Source organism: Hyaena hyaena, unplaced genomic scaffold (assembly GCF_003009895.1).
Source record: "Hyaena hyaena isolate Hyena2069 unplaced genomic scaffold, ASM300989v1 scaffold_273, whole genome shotgun sequence".
NCBI lineage: Eukaryota > Metazoa > Chordata > Mammalia > Carnivora > Hyaenidae > Hyaena > Hyaena hyaena.
In genome coordinates, this window is record NW_024080904.1 from 1,125,930 (window position 1) to 1,145,116 (window position 19,187).

The 19,187-nt window shown below is 41.8% G+C and overlaps 1 protein-coding gene across 2 annotated transcripts in view; it reads left to right on the forward strand.

Moving 5' to 3' along the window:
• Positions 1-19,187, forward strand: part of ASTN2 (astrotactin 2) — an 898,753-nt gene that overhangs the window by 732,647 nt on the left and 146,919 nt on the right. For both annotated transcript variants that reach the window (XM_039245856.1, XM_039245858.1), the window contains exons 18-19: positions 8,946-9,079; positions 11,063-11,211. In XM_039245856.1, coding sequence (XP_039101787.1) covers positions 8,946-9,079; positions 11,063-11,211 — 283 coding nt within the window. The remainder of the gene's footprint in view (positions 1-8,945; positions 9,080-11,062; positions 11,212-19,187) is intronic.

The window sequence follows — 19,187 nt, forward strand, 5'->3', positions numbered from 1 at the left end:
TGTGACATTGCATATGTGCATATGCATGTCAGAGCCCTCTAGCTCCTGACCTAGACTATATGTAGTCTAAGGTTTGTACTTCCCTTTTCTTGGCTGTTCCCTAGTTGTGACCTCCTCTAAGCAATCTTTCAGGATTGTTAGAGGTAAATTACCTGCTTCCCTGGTTATTTATTGCCATGTAATTCCAGAAATTGTTGGCTTAAAATAACAGTGATCATTTTATTAGTCTCTCTAATGGTTCTGGGGATTGACTGGGCTGAGCTCAGTAGTTCTTACTTGACTCTCTCCTGTGGTTGCAGTCAGCTGGTGGCTATGGCTGGAGGTATCTCAAAGACATCCATGCTCACGTATCCAGGAGATGACCCCAGGTGTTGGCTGTGGCCTCAGTTAGGTCTGTTGGCTGGAATACCTACATGTCACCTCTCCACGTGGTCTGGGCTTCCTCACAGCATGGTGGGTGGGCTCGAAGAGTGAATATCGCAAGAGATATAATGTGGAAGCTGCCAGTTTCTCAAGAATTGGGACCAGAAATTGAAGCAGTAGTACTTTTTTAGCTGTAGTTATAGAGCCCAGAGCCAAGGGGAGAGAACCTAGGTCACACGTCATGATGAGGGAAACGTCAGTGATATCTAGGGGCATGTTTTAAAGTCATTATGCCTGCCTTCCTGCTCTATTGGAGAATAAGAAAATCTAAGTCCACAGACATTATTCATTTCTGTCCCCAGATGTGTTCTCACATAGGCTGCTTAATTAATGCAGTCATTCATTTGTAACAAGATGACCAGCTAATCTCCTCAAAGTCAGGGCACACCAATAGTTTTTTATTCTATTCCCAAGGAATGGAGTTTCTGGTCCCTGGTCTTCAACTCCTGTAACTGGCAGGGAAATGAGTGACTGGCACCCCCTGCTAGGGGGTGTGCTAATGACCGGATGGCAAATGGCCCGGGTAGGTTCTCTCCTAGAGGTCCCGGCTGAGCTGGAAACCACTATTTCTGCGTCTGCACTAGCACTCCTGTAATGTCATCTTCAATCATTCCTGTGCTCATCAATCCTAGTCCCTCCTGACCAATCACCTGTGTGGTCAGCATGGGCTCAGGAATCAGTCTCCCTACAAAGCTAAGATGTCAACCACTCCCATCGCTCTTCCTCCCTCTTTCTCTAGGGACCTAAGAGCTTCTGATTTTATTTATTTATTTTTTATTTTTTTTAATGTTTTATTTACTTCTAGGAGAGAGAGAGAGAGACAGCGTGAGCAGGGGAGGGTCAGAGAGAGAGGGAGTCACAGACTCTGAAACAGGCTCCAGGCTCTGAGCTGGCAGTCAGCACAGAGCCCGACGCGGGGCTCGAACCCACGAACCGCGAGATCATGACCCAAGCAAAAGTCGGACCATTAACCACCTAAGCCACCCAGGCGCCCCTAAGAGCTTCTGATTTTAGACCCAAGCACCCCCTGGCGAAAAGCTAACAACCGACTGTCCTCCAAGCAGTGATTCCAGAGGTCTCCAGGAGAGAGGCTCTCCCTCCAGCCTCCCACCCCAATGCACATTCAATGCCTTCATGGCAATTCAGTCTTTTTACAGTGACCAATTGCATTTCTGTCACTCTTTTGCTGGAAAAGAAAAACAACAGCAAGTATATATGCTTAATACCTTGCAGAGCATTCTATTACATATCTGTGGAATTTAACGCATATTTTTGGGACCCTATTATGTGTTGCTCTTTTGCTTAGAGCCAGGGGCACAGGGATTAATCAAATATATTATCTTGGCCTGGAGGAGTTCACAGTATAATAAGCAAGAAGGACACATAAAGAAGCAAATCGCAAGGACATGTGAAATGGGCAAAAATTGAGAGAAGATAGAGGGACAAAATTTTTCAAGTACAGGGTCTCAGTGGACAAAAAGTTTCCTGGAAGTCAGCAAGGAGAAAAAAAAAGTGGAGAAAGGGCATTTGAGAACAAAGGCACAGCATAAGAGAAGGCTTGGCGTGAACCAGATCATAAAGTGGGTGCAGTGGAGAGGAGAAGGAAGAAGAGCCACTGGCTAAACAACAGAGGATTTTGGTTTTTGTTTTTTGTGTTTTTTTAATGGTTTTAGAAATTTTATTCATTTTTTTTCAAATAGTTTATTGTCAAGTTGGTTTCCATATAAAACCCAGTGCTCATCCCCACAAGTGCCCTCCTCCATGCACATCTCCCTCCCTTCCCCCCATACCCATCAGTCCTCAGTTTGTTCTCAGCATTCAAGAATCTCTCATGGTTTGCCTCTCCCCCTCTCCTCCACCATTTCCCCCATTCTTCTCCCCCATGGTCCTCTGTTAAGTGCCTCCTAATCCTCCTATACATGCAAACATATGGTATTTGTCCTTCTCTGCCTGACTTATTTCGCTCGGCATAACACCCTCAAGGTCCCTCCATGTTGCTACACATGGCCAGATTTCATTCTTTCTCATTGCCATGTAGTATTCCATCATATAGATGAACCACATCTTCTTGATCCAATCGTCCATTGATAGACACTTGGGCTCTTTCCATGTTTTGACTATTGTTGAGAGTGCTGCTATGAACATTGGGGTACATGTGCTCCTATACATCAGCACTCCTGTCTCCCTTGGGTAAATTCCTAGCAGTGCTATTGCTGAGTCATAGGGGAGTTCCATTGTTAATTTTTTGAGGAACCTCCACACTGTTTTCCAGAGAGGCTGCTCCAGTTTACATTCCCACCAACAGTGTAAGAGGGTGCCCCTTGACCTCCACCGCAGTAACTTCTTACTTGACACATCCCCAAAGGCAAGGGAATCAAGAGCAAAAATGAACTATTGGAACCTCATCAAGATTAAAAGCTTCTGCATGGCAAAGGAAACAATCCATAAAACTAATAGGCCACCAACGGAATGGGAAAAGATAGTTGCAAATGACATATCAGATAAACGGTTAATATCCAGAATCTATAAGGAACTCACCAAACTCCACACCCGAAAAACAAACAACCCAGAGAAGAAATGGGCAGAAGATATGAACAGACACTTCTCCAAAGAGGACATCCAGATGGCCAACAGACACATGAAACGATGCTCAGCATCCCTCCTCATCAGGGAAATACAAATCAAAACCACACTGAGATACCACCTCAAGCCAGTCAGAGTGGCTAAAATGAACAAATCAGGGAACTCTAGATGCTGGCGAGGATGTGGAGAAACAACAGAGGATTTTGAATGTCAGGTTCAGAAGCAGAGGCCTTAACCAGAAGGAGGTGGGGTTTTGAAGGAGTCTGAGTAAGAGGGTGGACGCACCAGGCTTGTTTTAGAAAAGTGGGAGAGGAGGTGCTGAAAAGGTGACACTGGAGCTTGAAGACAAGTCCAGAGGCTATGACAGTTAACTAGAGAAAAGGGTTGGACAGCCACAAGACAAATCTTAATAGCGCCATGGAGATAACAAAATTCATTAAACTTTGAAGACTTCAGGGCATCTTTTTGGTCTGAAAAATCATCTCAGAATCATCTCAAATCAAAAATAACAAACTTGGTGTCAGCCTCTGAGTCTGATTTTTAGTGTAAAAAATACAGTCATTGTAAGTATAGAATATGGAATTTAATTCACGGGCTTAGTGACATTTTATACGGATGGTCCCAAGTATCTTAATCAAATAAGGAGTACCAAAGTTAAGATTCCTAAGACACTGTCAACATCTTAAGGCTGGAAGAGCCCTTTCCTTGGTATTCCCACAGCCTCCTGTGTGTATTACTTCATAGCATTTGATCCATATTCATTGTGATTGTGTCTTCAGCATTAAGCTATGAGTGAGTCCTTTGAAGTTAGCTACTGCGTCTTGTTCATCTCATTTCTTAGCATCCAGACAGCAGATGGTACGGAGTAGGAAGTTCAGTGAATGTTTACCAAACTTAACTAAACCTTTAAAAATGCATCTTTGCATCCTCATTTTACAGATGGAGAAATTAAGGCTTAAAGAGAGGAATAACTCCACAATTTGAACGAGGCAAGTTCAAATAGGAAAGTAACCATCGAGTCAGAAATAAATCTTAGTTTATTTTGATTGCTTAACATTTTTGTGGCTGTTTTCTCCTCCTGCCCCTTTTGGTTTGCTAGCTAATTAGTCAGAAGTTGGAAGCATTTGTTTGTTATGAAAATGAATGATCATGCAAATGTAGTCCTTACCCTTGTTTAAGTACTGGATTTGTTTCTTAAGTCCCTGCACTGACTCAAAAGCCAGGAGTCAACAATGCCTCCAGTGTAAGGTTTCATTTTCCTCTGAGAACGAACACACACAGACACAGACACACAGACACACACACACACACACACACACACACGCACCCATGCACAGGCGTGCAAACTGAGCATAAGCACGTGATTCAAACAGAGCAGCTGAAAAGGATGTTTTGGATGAAATCTTGGCATTTATTGTTCCTGTGTGACCCGGGGAAGTCCAGGAGGCCAGGATTCTCTTCCATGCTCATTTGTGAATGGGGATAGGACCTCCATCTCAAAGGGTGATTTTATGATTAAATGGAGGAATAGAATCATTTCACCACAGAGTTGCTCTCTCACCGTGGACCAGCCAGCTAGCTTTCCTGAGCCACTGTATCTGATCTGTCAAATGGATTAGATTAGATGATTTACAGAATCCCTTGAAGCTGGAACGTTCTATGATACTCCTCCCCTGGGATCTAATTGGATTCGGGATGGGATGTTGCAAGGGCTGGAGACCTAAGGAAAGAGTGATGCTGCTCTGATGCCTTGCTGGTTCCTGCTCCTTAGCCAGGGCTCCCTCTTTGATGTAGGCCTTTTATCAGGCTATGTTTGTGCTCTCTCCAGGCCTTGCCTGGCCATTGCACCAGTCCCCATTCTGTTCCTCATGGTTTGGGAAAGAGCCAGTAGATGTGGAGACTCACAGGCAGGATTTCTTCCCAAGAGCAGCTTGGATGGTGAAACTCACCAAGTCCAGGGAGATTTCCTGTTTTGTTTTCTACAAGCTCAAGCGACTCCTGATTACAAAACACACACTCACACAAAAACAAAAACACATATACAAACAAAACAGGATGTTCTCTGTCCTCTCATTGCTAGAGTCAAAGCAGCCTCTTACCATCTGGGTCACTTTCACCCATGGCCCTGGATTTCACCATCATGGTGGTAAGCCCTCAGTGCTGGCTGGAGATGTTACAGAATCTTCCGCCCAGAGCTATTTTGCACATTAATTGTAGTAAAGCGGAACCTGCAAATGGAGGAAGAAGAAGCTCCATCAGTCAGCATGACCTCATGTGATCCCATTTGGTTTCTGTCCTCATGAGACCCCACCCCCAGCCCCACCCTGTGCTGGTAGAACAGCGGACATTTGTTTCTAACATAGGTTCTGACTTATAGTAGGAATAGTGCTAGGTGCTTATGCAAACATCGAGAGAGATATACCAAAAAAAAATTGTTGAAATTTGAATTTAACTGGGTATCCTGCATTTTTGTTTACTGAATCCAGCAACCATACTTGGGGTTTACCCCACTGCCCCACATGGCTACATAGAAAAGGTCTGTACTTGTGAGTCACAGGGATCTGGGTTGGGATTCTGTTTCTACTACGTACTTGCTGTGTGAACTTGGGAGAACTGCCTCACTACTCTAATTCCTAGTTCTTGCAACTGAGAGCAAAAATCATAACATCTATATCTCAGGGACTATCGTGATGATTACATTTTCTAATGACCTTAATGCACCTACACCGTATAATTAAGTGCTTCATGAACATTAGCTTTCATTATAATTTTTTTGTCTCTTTATTAAAAAAAAAATTTTAATGTTTATTTTCGAGAGAGAGAGAGAGAGAGACAGAGTGTGAGCATGGGAGGAACAGAGAAAGAGGGAGACACAGAATCCAAAGCAGGCTCCAGACTCAAATCTGTCAGCACAGAGCCCGCTATGGGGCTTGAACCCATGAACCACAAGACCGTGACCAAAGCTGAAGTCGGATGCTCTGGTCTTTGTTTCTTTAGGTCACTGCTCTTAATTCAGGAGAAATTAGTTATTTGTTCATTCCCTACCAGAGAATATGGGTGAAAACATACAGCAGGAATATTAGGGCAGTCTCATCAGAGTCACTGAGAGAAATGTGGTAGAGACTAACACAATAGCATTCTTTTTTGTTTGTTTTTTCTTCTAAAAAGCTTTATTGTTTCCATTTGGCCTGGGACTTGGGAAAGGGATCTGGGGTGGTTAAAAAGCTGCCTAATGGCTGCAGGGAGAGGCTCAGGAAGAATCCCCAACACCAGGGGAATATCGGGGAAGGTCCTCAAAGGCTGCTGAGCTCCAGAGGCTTCTTGTTGTACTTAAGGATCAGCCTTTTGAAGAGATACGTGCCCAGCCCAGCTCGGGGGAGCAACAGCATGACAAGGTGAGTCAGGTGGTCGCCATCTTCTTGATGAGTTTCACCTCCTCATCTAGGAAGTGGTTCTCCAGGAAATTACAGAGATGGCAGAACCCAGAGCAGGCAGCTCCAAGAAGGCCTAGTTCAGGTTCTTTGGAACCATGGCAGATTCTGTGGTGTCTAGAGTTTTACTCCGTGCATCTTGGGAAGGCTCTTGAATGCTTTAGAGGAGGGCATGGCTGCCAGACAAGTTTTGCGTCTTCAAGAAGCTCTCCGTGCCTTTGCATTTCTCCTCAGCGAACTTGCAGAAGAAGTGGGCCACACTCTCCAGAGCCACACTGTCAAGGTGGAAATAGAACCCCAGAGAGGTAGGAGACCCACAGATGCATGTTGCCCCTAACCCTAACCCTAGTGGTTAGGATTAATGGTGGTTAATGGCAGCCTCCACATTGATAGAATAACTCTGAAAAATTTGGGAGCTCATGTTTGTTTGGTAATAAGGAGCTAAGCTCAGAATCCAGAGTAGCCTGGTCCCAGAGACAGAGGATGGCTGAGAAAACGGTTCTGAAGGTTGTGACTGGAAGAGATTGGAGGGTTGTCAGAGGCTGGAAGAAGGGGTGTCCCTGGGTCTGTTCTGGCTGAACGCTGTTGACACAGGAGACATATCTGAGGACGGCCAGGCACGGTGTAAACTATAGCATCCTTGCTACCTACCTCCTCTGAGATCTGTGTTTTGGGTAGCTAAGGAAACAGACCCCAGACCCACTTTACACAATCATGTTATACCTGAGTCTTTTGACCATGCAGAGTAGAACAAGTGACACCTGGGTAATCAGGTGTCCTTGGTTATAGGCAGTGTGAAACTCATTTAAAATCACACAGAAGCTCTGTGCTGACAGCTCAGAGCCTAGAGCCTACTTCAGATTCTTTATCTCCCTCACTCTGCCCCTTTCATGCTGTCTTTTTCAAAAAGAACATTAAAAAAAAGTTAAAAAGTACACAGAAAGTAACAAACATAAAAGAAAAAGAAAGGACATAGGATCTGTTAACCTGGCAAAGGATTAAGAGATCAATATTCTCATGAGTTTAAAAAAGAGCTGAATCCTCAATGTCTTGTAACATCGGTGTGAATGGGGTGACTACCGCATGAAGCACACCTGAACCTGATCATGACATCGATGATGTTTTTCAGTGTCCATTTATTTATTCTGTGAATATTGACTGGATATCTGTGCTAGGCTCTATGGGAATACTCGTGTGAATAAGACATGGCCCGTACCCTCGGTGTGATCAGAATCTGTTGGATGAGAAAGGCAAGGGAATGTGACAGTAGGTATGGCCTGGTATGTTATGGGGTCCAGAAGAGGGGAATGACTCAAGGCTTGAAAAACTCAAGGTAGGGCTCCCAGAATAAAGGAATATTTCATTTAAGGCCAAAAGAGTGAATTGGAGTACAAGGAAGGGGGTGGGGAATATGCCAACAGGGAGAAAAGAATTTTTTTAAATAAAAAGACAGTGAGGCACATTGCAATTTTATAGAATGGTAACTGTTGAGAGGAAGGGTTGCAAACTGTGGACCTAGACCAAATTTAGCCTGCTTCCTGTCTTTGTAAATAAAGTTTTATCAGAACACGATCATGCTGATTCATTTAAAGTATTCTCTGTGTCGCTTGAGTGCTGCAAAGGCAGAACTAAGTTCGTTGTGGCAGAGACTACCTGGCCACAAAGCCAAAACTATTTGCTGTCTGGCCCTTTACAGAAGCAGGTTGTCGCCTCCTAACTTAGAGCATGCTTTTCATAAACAGGAATTTATTGTGGGGGAGAATGTTAGTGGTTGCATGAGAGTGGACCTTAGCACGTAAAGGAGCATCACAGGAGTGGGGAACGATGATCGTGTGGAAGCCATCAGGAGCTAAAGTAAGGAGCTTAGATTTCATCCTGAGGGCCTTTGGGGACCCTCTGAAGGTTTCCATTCAGGAAGGTGAGATGGATCACATATCTGCGAGAAGTCTGGTAACTTTACTTACTGTAGTAAGCACTGAGTAGTGGGTGGAATTGTGGAATCCTTATGTTGTACACCTGAAACTACTATAACACTGTTAATTAGACTTCAATTAAAAAGGGGTGGGGGGCAGGGTCTGGGGCCAGACTGCTTTCACGAGATCCCAGCTCTATCACTTTACTGGCTATGAACCTCAGGCAGGTTATTTCTTTGGACCTCAACATTTCAAATGGCAGAGTGGGAAATGACGATGATAACAATTATATCTATTGCATGGGATGGAGAGGATTAAATAAGTTAATTCAGGTAGAGCGCTGGGCCCGAGAGGAGGTTCTCAGCGGTTGCTGTTACCACTGTCCTACCTCAGGGACCATTCTGGCTGCCTGGGAGAGAATGGCTCAGATTGGGGAGAACCTCATGGCAGCGTGTTAGGTGTTTGGGAAGGAGATGGGGTCATGTGCCTATAAGTGGGTTGTTCTGAAGCTTGGGTCAGCTGTGGTCCCTGAGACCTTCACTCTCAGTCTTTCCACTCTGGTCATCATCATCTCTTCTGCCCTCCTTTCTTCCAGGCCTTCAAGAGTGCACTGATGAGCTCCTACTGGTGCTCCGGGAAAGGGGATGTGATTGATGACTGGTGCAGATGTGACCTCAGTGCCTTTGATGCCAGTGGACTCCCCAACTGCAGCCCCCTCCCGCAGCCAGTGTACGTATGTGTGTATGGTCCCTCTTCCTCTGGCCACCCCTTTCATGGACTCACAGTCGTGTCCCCAGAGTGTGTCACCAGATCCCTGAAGTATCTGTGACCTACCTCCTCCTTTGAGAAAGCAGAGTTTTTGGGCAGAACAGAAACCAGATTTTTTTTTTTTAATGTTTTATTTATTTCTAGGAGAGAGAGAGAGACAGCGTGAGCAGGGGAGGGTCAGAGAGAGAGGGAGTCACAGACTGAAACAGGCTCCAGGCTCTGAGCTGGCAGTCAGCACACAGCCCGACGCGGGGCTCGAACCCACGAACCGTGAGATCATGACATAAGAGAAAGTCGGACGCTTAACCGACTAAGCCACCCAGGCGCCCCAGAAACCAGATTTTTTAAATGATACCTCAGTTTATCATTACTTCCACACCCATCTGTTCAGGAGACGTTTACTGCACACTGACAGCTGCTTATCAGTTCCTGTGTTGGTCACTGGGGCTACTGAGGTAAAGAGGGTATAGAATGTTTTCTAAGACACATCATTTAATTTATTCATTCAACAAATAATTTTTTTTTTATTTAAAAAAATTTTTTTTCAACAAATAATTTTTGAACACCTGCTCTGTGCCAGGCATTGGGGGATTCATCAGTGAACAAGACAGTATGTGCACTTAGGGAGCTGACCCTTTAGTGAGGGGACAGATATCAAAGCAAAAACAGGAAAATAGGACACAGTTCAAAAAGTTAATAAATATATGAAAGAAAAACAAAGAGGTGCTAGGAGAGAGAATAACTGGGGTCAGTGCATTAGTTGGAGGGGAGGGAGGGAAGCCTCTCCGAAAAGACCTGAATCCATAGTTTTCCAGGCAACAAATGGCATAGTCATGGTTCAGGCAAAAGGAAGAGCACATGTGAAAGCCCCGATGTGGGAAATTCACCATTAAGGGAAGTAAAAGACTATCATCTTGACTGATGGAGTGTGATTAAGACAGTGCTGTGAGGAGCATAGGAGCATAGAACAGAGGGGCAGGAGCCCATATGGGGGAACCAGAGTGCCTTAACATTTCTCTGTGTGTGTTGGGGAGATTCTGCCATAAGATAGTTCTTGAAGAGGTAGTGGAAATAGTGTAGTGGAAATAGAGAAGGAACCTGGGCTGGGGACAATCAAAGTTGCCATCACAGTTCTGTCCCTAACATGCTGTGTGACTTCTTACAAGTAATTTTCCTTTTCTTTACTTTCCCACCTGTGAAAGGAGGTGATTGAACTTCCTAGCCTCTAAGGACCTTTCCAGTTCTGACCTTCAATCATCGTGCTGTGTCTTTTTTCTTTTAAAAAAATTTTAAATATTTTATTTATTTCTGAGAGAGAGAGACAGGGAGACACAGAATTCAAAATAGGCTCCAGGCTCTGAGCTAGCCATCAGCACAGAGCCCAACGTGGGGCTCGAACCCATGAACCATGAGATCATGACCTGAGCCAAAGTCTGATACTTACCCGACTGAGCCACCCAGGCACCCCATCCTTAACTTATAAAAGGATTCTCTAGGACTCCCGCCCTCTCTGAGGGAGTATTGATTTAAAGATATTATAGATCTGACTGATCCGTTGGGGAATTGGAGAGAATGGCAGAAAGGTTTGTGTTTGAAGGCACTGTCAATTTAATTACCAATGAAGCATCATTCAGAACATGGTTTAGATACATGGAAAACTAATCGATTTTCTGTGAGCATATATTGTATGCTTGGGCTAATTTACTGGATCCCACATTGATTCTGAAAGGGAGCTATTCTTAACCCAATTTTATGGATAAGGAAATAGAGGCTGAAAGAGGCATAATGAGTTGCCAGAGTCCATACAATGGCTTGTTGGTGGGGTGAAACAGGATTTGAGCCTCGGTTGAATCTTGTGCTTTTCATCTTGAGATGTGCACACCTTTCTGGAGCCCAGACAATGCTGGCTGGCAAACAACCAACCTTCCCTGTCACCCTTTCTAGGCTTCGTCTGTCCCCAACAGTGGAGCCCTCCAGCACAGTGGTCTCCTTGGAGTGGGTGGACGTTCAGCCAGCTATTGGGACCAAGGTGTCTGACTATATTCTGCAGCACAAGAAGGTGGATGAATATACAGATACAGACCTCTACACAGGTAAGTAGGAAGCCCGTGATTTCCCATTTGGTTGGGATAGTGTGACAGAGGAGAGAAATGGATTTTCTCGATGCCTTTGGAGACTTACGGTCATCTGATGTGGGAAGGCATGTGAGGTTTCCTTGTTTTGTGATTGTCACCTGGTGCCCACACCTGTATGCTGTTTCATACGATTTTTCAGTGGGGAAAGATACTAAATTATAATTGGAAAGAATTTCTGACTCTCTGAGATGGATCCTTAAAAACATACAGCGAAGTGTTAGTTAATTCAGAAAAGGATTTAACCTTTTCTGCTTGGAAAAGCTATAGGTCACATGTGTAAATAACAGTCTGTGAGTATATGATCTCTGGAACTGAGATAAAAACATTCAAGGAATTGCCTTTTTCAGTGAGACATACTATCTCTAGTCAGATAGTTGTCTTCAGTGATGGGGAAGAGGGATTTGGAAATGATTCACACATGAGTAAAGGGAGTCTTAAGAGAGCTACATTTGGCTGCGACTCTGAGTTGCCGTCCTTGAGTTCTGAATGTGTGACAGAGCCAAGAAGCTGTACCCTCCTGGAGGTTGGCTCTATGGTGGCTGGTTTGGCTTCAAGTCAGTCTGGGAGTCTGGGTCTGTGGTAGTCAGGCTAGCACTGGAACCAAGAGGAGCCTGGCCCACAGGGACCGCTACAGCTGTAGGAAATGACGAGCACCAACATGGGTTGGGAGCTTGGGTTGATGGGAGCCTGATGCCATGGAAGCTTTTGGGGCCTCAGGAGCCAGTAGGCTGGGCCAGGGACCTGGGGTCCTAAGAGCCTGCTGGGAGCCACCTATAGCCAAGGGAGTCAGCCTGGTGCTGGAGCAGAGTGGCTATGGGGTTCTTAGTGAAGGCAGGCACACACTTCTCTCTCCTTTCAAAGGGAGGATTTCTGTCCCACCTTGGGAGAGGTTATGATAGTGAATTTATCTTTCCTAACCTGCTTAATATCACTTTTCCTGTTGTTGTGCTTCACCTGGGTATAATTCCTTACCTAGAAACTTTAATTCTTATGGAAGTACTTTTTTTTTTTTTTAATGTTTTATTTCTGGGGGGGGGAGAGAGACCACATAAGCAGGGAAGGGCCAGAGAGAGAGAGAGAGGGAGATACAGAATCTGAAGCAGGCTCCAAGCTCTGAGCTAGCTGTCAGCACAGAGCCTGACGCAGGGCTCGAAACCACGAACCGTGAGATCATGACCTGAGCGGAAGTCTGACGCTCAACCGACAGAGCCACCCAGGCGCCCCTGTGGAGGTACTTTTCTGCATGGCTAGCTGTTGAATTTGATTTGGGGAGGGCAGGGTCAGAGGAACAAGTACTGCCTTTTGTCTAACTTCACTCTCCAAATGATTAGCAGCCTTGCTTTACAGATCAAGTAAATGGGTTCCAGAGAGGTGTGTTACTTTGCCAAAGTCCTACAACCAGTACCTGGTAGACCCAGGCTTTATAACCAGGTCTCAGTACCTGCTCATTTGCTGGGAGATTTTTGTTTTAGTTAGAAATGGATGTTGAGGGGCACCTGGGTGGCTCTGTCGGTTAAGCGTCAGATTTCGGCTCAGGTCATGATCTCCCGGTTAGTGAGTTCGAGCCCTGCATCCGGTTCTGTGCTGACAGCTCAGAGCCTGGAACCTGTTTTGGATTCTGTGTTTCCCTCTCTCTCTGCCCCTCCCCCATTTATGTTCTGTCTCTCTTTTCTTTTATTTCTCAAGAACAAATAAACAAAACACAACAAAACAAAAAAAGAAATGGATGTTGAATTTTCTATTGAAATGATCATATAGTTTTGTTTCTCTGTGAATAGGATAGATAGATTACATTTAAAATTATGATCAATTACATTGATGGATTTTCAAATGATAAAACAACCTTGCATTTCCAGAGTAAGTAAATCCCACATGGTCATGATGTATTCTCTTTTTGTACATATTGTTGGATTTGATGTTTTAAAATTGTGTTGAGAATTTTTTGCATTTATGTTTCTGAGCGATTCTGATTTGTAGTTTTCTTGTAATGCTTTTGTCTGTTTTTAGAATCAGGGTTAATTCTGGCCTCACAACAGAAATTGCCAATTAGGTTCTCCCTTTTTCCGTTTTCTAAAAAGAGTTTTGGTAGAATTAGCAGTATTTCTTCCTTAATTATTTGATGGAATTCACCAGTGAAATAATCTGGGCTTGGAGCTTTCCCTGTAGGAAGGTTTAACTACCAATTTAATTGTCTGATAGATATAAGGCTATTCAGATTAAGCTTGTGTGTTTCAAGGAATTTGGCCATTTCATGTAGGTTATAACATTCACTGGAAAAAGCTGTTCATAACAGTCTATAATTAGTTATAGACTAATACCCATGGAAATTTGGAAATTATAGTGATCTCTCTCATTCTTGATTTTGGTAGTTTGCCTTCCCTCTCTCTCTCTCTCTCTCTCTCCCCTGATCAATCTGGCTTGGAAGTTATGTAATTTTTTTTTCCTTCTCAAACCAATTAACTTTGATTTCATCTGTTTTCACTAGTTGCTGTTTCTTTGTGTTCTGTTGGGATCTTTATTGTTTCTTGTCTTTGGCTAACTGGATGGATTTAGGTTCACTCCTCTTTTGTCTGGATTTTTAAGGTAGTAGCTGAGGTGTTTGATTTGAGATTTTTCTTGTAATGTAAGTCTTCCCCTAACTACTGCCTTAATGGCTTACCAATTTTTGATAAATTGTGCTTTCATTTTCATTTAGTTCATAAGATGTTCTAATTTACCTTTTGTTTTCTTCTTTGACTTATAGACTCTTTATGGTTACTTATTTAATGTTACCTATTTTCCAAATTTGGGAATTTTACAGACATCTTTTTGTTATCAAATTTTGTTTGATTTCACTATATATCTAAGAACATATTTTTTTATGACTTTAATCCTTTTCAATCTATTGAGATTGGTTTTATGGCCCAGAATCTGGTCTGTCATTATTTTCAGTATCAACTTTAAAATTTTCTTCTATATGTGGATGGAATGTTAATTTAAATGCAAACTAGATCAAATTGGTTAGTTATGTTCAAGTCTTCTAAATTCTTTCTGATTTTCTATCTTGTATCAATCAATACTTAAAAGAGTGGTACTGAAGTCTCTGACAATAATTATGGATTCATCTGTTTCTTCCTATACTTCTATCAGTTTTTATTCCACATATTTTAAAGCTCTATTATTAAGTGCATAAACATTTAGAATCACTAGATCCTCTTGAGGAATTGATCCCTTTATCATTGTTAAACTGTTGTCTATATTCTTGTTATATTTTTTGCTCTAAAATCTATATTATTGATACAACTACTCTAGCTTTCTTCTGATTAGTATTAGATTGGTCTAACATTTTCCATTCTTCTAGTTTCATTTGTGCCTTTGTATTTAAAATGTATTTCTTGGGGGCATCTGGATGACTCTATCAGTTAAGCATCTAACTCTTGGTTTGAGCTTAAGTCATGATCTCACGATTTGTGGGTTCAAACCCTGTATTAGGTTCCATGCTGACAGTGTGGAGGCTGTTTGGGATTCTTTTCCCTTTTTCTGCCCCTCCCTTCCCTCACTCTATTTTCTTCTCTCCAAATAAATACACATTAAAAAAAATAAAATAAAATGTATTTCTTGAAGGTAACATTTATTTAGGTCTTTTGTATTTTTTTTTTAAATATTTTTATTTATTTCTAGGGGAGAGAGAGAGAGACAGCGTGAGCAGGGGAGGGTCAGAGAGAGAGGGAGTCACAGACCGAAACAGGCTCCAGGCTCTGAGCAGGCAGTCAGCACAGAGCAAGACGCGGGGCACGAACCCAAGAACCACGAGATCAAGACCAAAGCGAAAGTCGGAAGCTTAACCGACTAAGACACCCAGGTGCCCCTTTTGTATTTTTTTAAAAATCCAGTCTGATATTGTTACCTTTAAATTGGGGAATTTAGACCATTCATATTTAATGTGATTTTTTTTTTGGTCAGGTTTAGGTTTGCCATCTTGCTACTTGTTTTCTATCTTCCCATATTTCTTTGTTTCCTTCTCTTCATTTTGGATTGGGTATTTTGGTGATTCCATTTTATCTCCTTTGCTGACTTATTATAATTTTTATTTTAGTGGTTACTTTGGCATTTATAGATGCATGTTCAACATACCATGATATACCTTCAAAGCTATTACACCACTATATATATATATAATATACATATATGTGTTATATTTCATAATTTATCATTATTTTTCCTTAAAGAGTAATTATACTTGAAGACATTTAAATAATAAAAAAGTAATTTTATTTTTTTAAGAAAAATAATTTTATGTATTTACCCATGTAGTTACCATTTTTGCTGCTCATCATTTTTTCACTTACATATTTTCATCTGATTTCATTGTCCTTCTGCCCGAAGAATGTCTTTTTCTATTTTTTACATTTCATATCTGTTAGTGATAGATTTTTTCTGCTTTGGCTTTTGTAAGTTGTTACTGCTGGATACAGAATTCTAGATTGACACATTTTTCTTCCAGTAATTTAAAAATGTTGCTTCTCTGTCTTGCCTGAATTGTTTGCATTGAGAAATCTGCTTTTATTCCTACATTTGATCCACTATATATACATACCATTTTTGTCCTGTGTATGCTTCTAAGATCTTGTCTTTAATCCTAGTTTTGAGCAATTTTATTATTTTATTGTGCTTTGAAGTTCACTGAGCTTCTTGGATATGTGGGTTTATAGTTGTGTCATATTTGGAGTTTGGGAGCTAATATTTTTTAAAACATTTTGTTTCTTTCCAATCATCTTTATTCTCATTCAGTGACTCCAATTTCATCCATTTTTGCCATGTAAAGTGATTCTGTTTTTATTTTATAAAATTCTTTGTTTCATTTTGGATAGGTCTGCAAACCTTCTGCAAAATCTAACCTCTTGTTGACCCCATCTGGTGAATTTTTCATCTCAGACATTATAATTTTCATCTTTAGAAATTCAGTTTGGGTCTTGTTAATATATCACATATCTTAACATTTTTGACATATAAAATAGAGTTATAATTGCTTTAATGTCTTTATATGCTAATTCTAATGTCTGGGTCAGTTTAAGTGGATTGGTTTCTTTCCTCATTATGGGTTGCATTTTCCTGTTTCTTTGCATGCCAGGTAATTTTTGACTGAATGCCAGACATTTTTATTTTTGCCTTGTTGGGTGCTGGATATTTTTGTATTCCTATAAATATTTTTGAACTCTGTTCTGGGACACAGTTAAGTTACTTGGAAACAGTTTTATTCTTTTGAGTCTCACTTTTAAGATTTGTTAGGTGGAACCAGAGCAGTGTTTAGTCTAGCGCTAATTATTCCCTATACTGAGGCAGGATTCTTCTACGTGCTCCACACAGTGGCCTGTGAATTATGAGATTTTCCAATATGGCTGGTAGGAAAAGCCACTCTTTTTGGCCCCTATATGAGCACTTGGCACTGTTTCATCTAATCCTCTTGAGGTAGTAGTTTCCTCACCTACATTCATCAGTCAGTACTGTGGTGAGTGTTGAAACCAGGCCCTCCACAGATCCCTTCAATTTTCTCTTTGTGTACCTCTCCCCTCTCCATTCTTTTATCCCTATAATCATTTTGGTTTCTTCAGACTGAGAACTGGGTCTTCTCAGCATAGGGAACCTTGCAGGCCTCCCTCTCACAGCACAGTGACCTGGAAACTCCCTCAAGGCAGTAATGTGGAAAAATTTAAGGGCTCACATAATTTGTTTTCAATCTTTCAAGATATCTGAACTTTGTTGCCTGAGTTTCAGCTTGAAACTCTTATACTCTTTCTTTTCCTGTTTTAATTTCTTCATGTTTCAGGCAGTCAGGGAAATTAATCTAGTGACTGTCCATCTAGTTCAGAAATGAAAATCCGAGATTCTTCTGATTGTCTAGGAACCAATGCTCTGATTCAAGAATCTTTTTCTTTTTTTTCTTTCGGATAGAAATGAAGCTTGCTTGTTTTTAGTTAATGGTCTGAGGTCACCCACACAAATATCACCCCCTCTTCTTCCTGCTGTCATTCAGAAGTTTGAAGGTAAAGATATAGCTACTTCCATCTTTATAGGTTCTTTAAATCCTTTCCTTTGTGACTTGACTTTCATTCTCTCCATTGTTCAATCCTTGAATTTTTTTTAGTGGGTAGTTGTCTATAAAGAAAGAATAAGATAATGACTCTTGTTTCTTTATAAATTGGAATCTTCCCATAGTACCTGACCCACATAGATTTTTGGTGTTAATGAATTGAGTTGTCTATGGGTAGATATCGATATATGTGTGTATATGTGTATATATAGATACTTAGTCTTACGTAACCATGGAGACTAGCTGAGTATATAATAAGCCATCTAAAAGGTTTCATGACCAATTGATGCTATGGATGATTGGGAGTGGCTATCTGAATCAAAAAAAAATTTATTTTGGCCTCTGTGTCATCTTTACCATGTCTCAGCCATCTGGAAAGTTCACCTTGCTCAAATTTAAATATTTCAGCTCACTTAAATTAGTTTTATCTTAGAGGATAAAAGCCTAATGAAAGAGTATGGACTTTGGAAAACTTAGCTTCTGCTTTCAGTTTCTACCACTTTACACTGAGAAATCTACAGCCAGTCATAATCTTTTCTAAGTCTCAGTTTCCTTATCCATGGAATGGGAAAAATGACAGTCACTGAAAATGCTGCCTTGAAGGTCAAAGTAGTATAGTTCTTGGGAAGGAGTAGGCACTAGTAAGTTTTAGTTGCTTCTCATTTCCATGAATTAAAAATAAATGAAAGGAAAATTAAATGTTAGGAAGAAAACAACAAAGTAAGGTTTAAGACTTGTTTTGGATGAAGAGTTAGGATTACTCACACATTTGGCCAGGTGAGGCCAGAATAGGGAAATGTGAGTTTTCTCTTATGATCTCTGGATTTTTGCCAACAGCTGAGTCCAGTGCTGGAATTGTTTGTTTATTTTGCAAGTTCACGAATGTGTGTGCACAGGTATACACGCGTACTGACTCTTTCTCCTTTCCCTTTCTCTGTCTCTCTCATACACACACAAACACACACCACACTTTATTGCTGCCATCTGTTCTATATCTTCTTGAGCTAGCTGTTGAAATGCTCACTCTCCTTCCCTGTCTCCTTCCCCTGCCCCTCACCCCTGTGTTTGGCATTCTCTTTGTTTCTTTCAGAGAAACCATTGCTCTGTGGGTTCTGGGACTCTATTGGGAAAGCCAAACATAAGTAGCCTCCTGTTCCAGTTGTTTTGAGCAGAAACGGGGCTTGTTTTGGGGGGTGGCTAAATTCCCCACACACTAATCTGTCATCAATATTAAAAACAGACGTCTGGTTCTCCCGCGTGGCCTCATCAGAGAAATTGGCATAGGTTTCAGCCTTTTGGGCAGGAATAGAGGCAGGGGGTTGGGAATATGAAGTGGGGGCTGAGGCACAAGCAGATTTTAAAAAGCCAAATCCCTTGATTGACTTATGGAGAAAAAGGTGGCGAAAGGGTAGGGACTTGACCTGAGGTTGCACATAGGATGGTAGAGCTGGAGATAAAATGGGAGGGACTCTGGTTTTTTTACCTGCTTTCCACCCCAATTTCAGTCATCTTTCCACCAGTCCATATTACCTTTAGTATGCTGTGCTCTTGTTGACAATAAATCTAATGAAGAGGCAGATGGAAATTAGTGCATAGAGGGTATCTGTATGTCTGGGCATGATGAAGTATCTAGCTACCTGATGGCAGCTAGAGGGCTCTGACCTTCTAGAGAATGTAGATTTTCAGACTCATTCCTTCTTTGTCTATTTTCATATATGTCAGCTTCTGTGAACCCCAGAAGTTCAAAGTAGAAGACCTTAAACATTGAGTCTAGCTCTCTCATTGTAATGATCAGAAGAATTAAGACAGAAGAGGAAGGGTCTCACTCACGGTCATAATCTCCCACCACACTCCCCTACGTTTT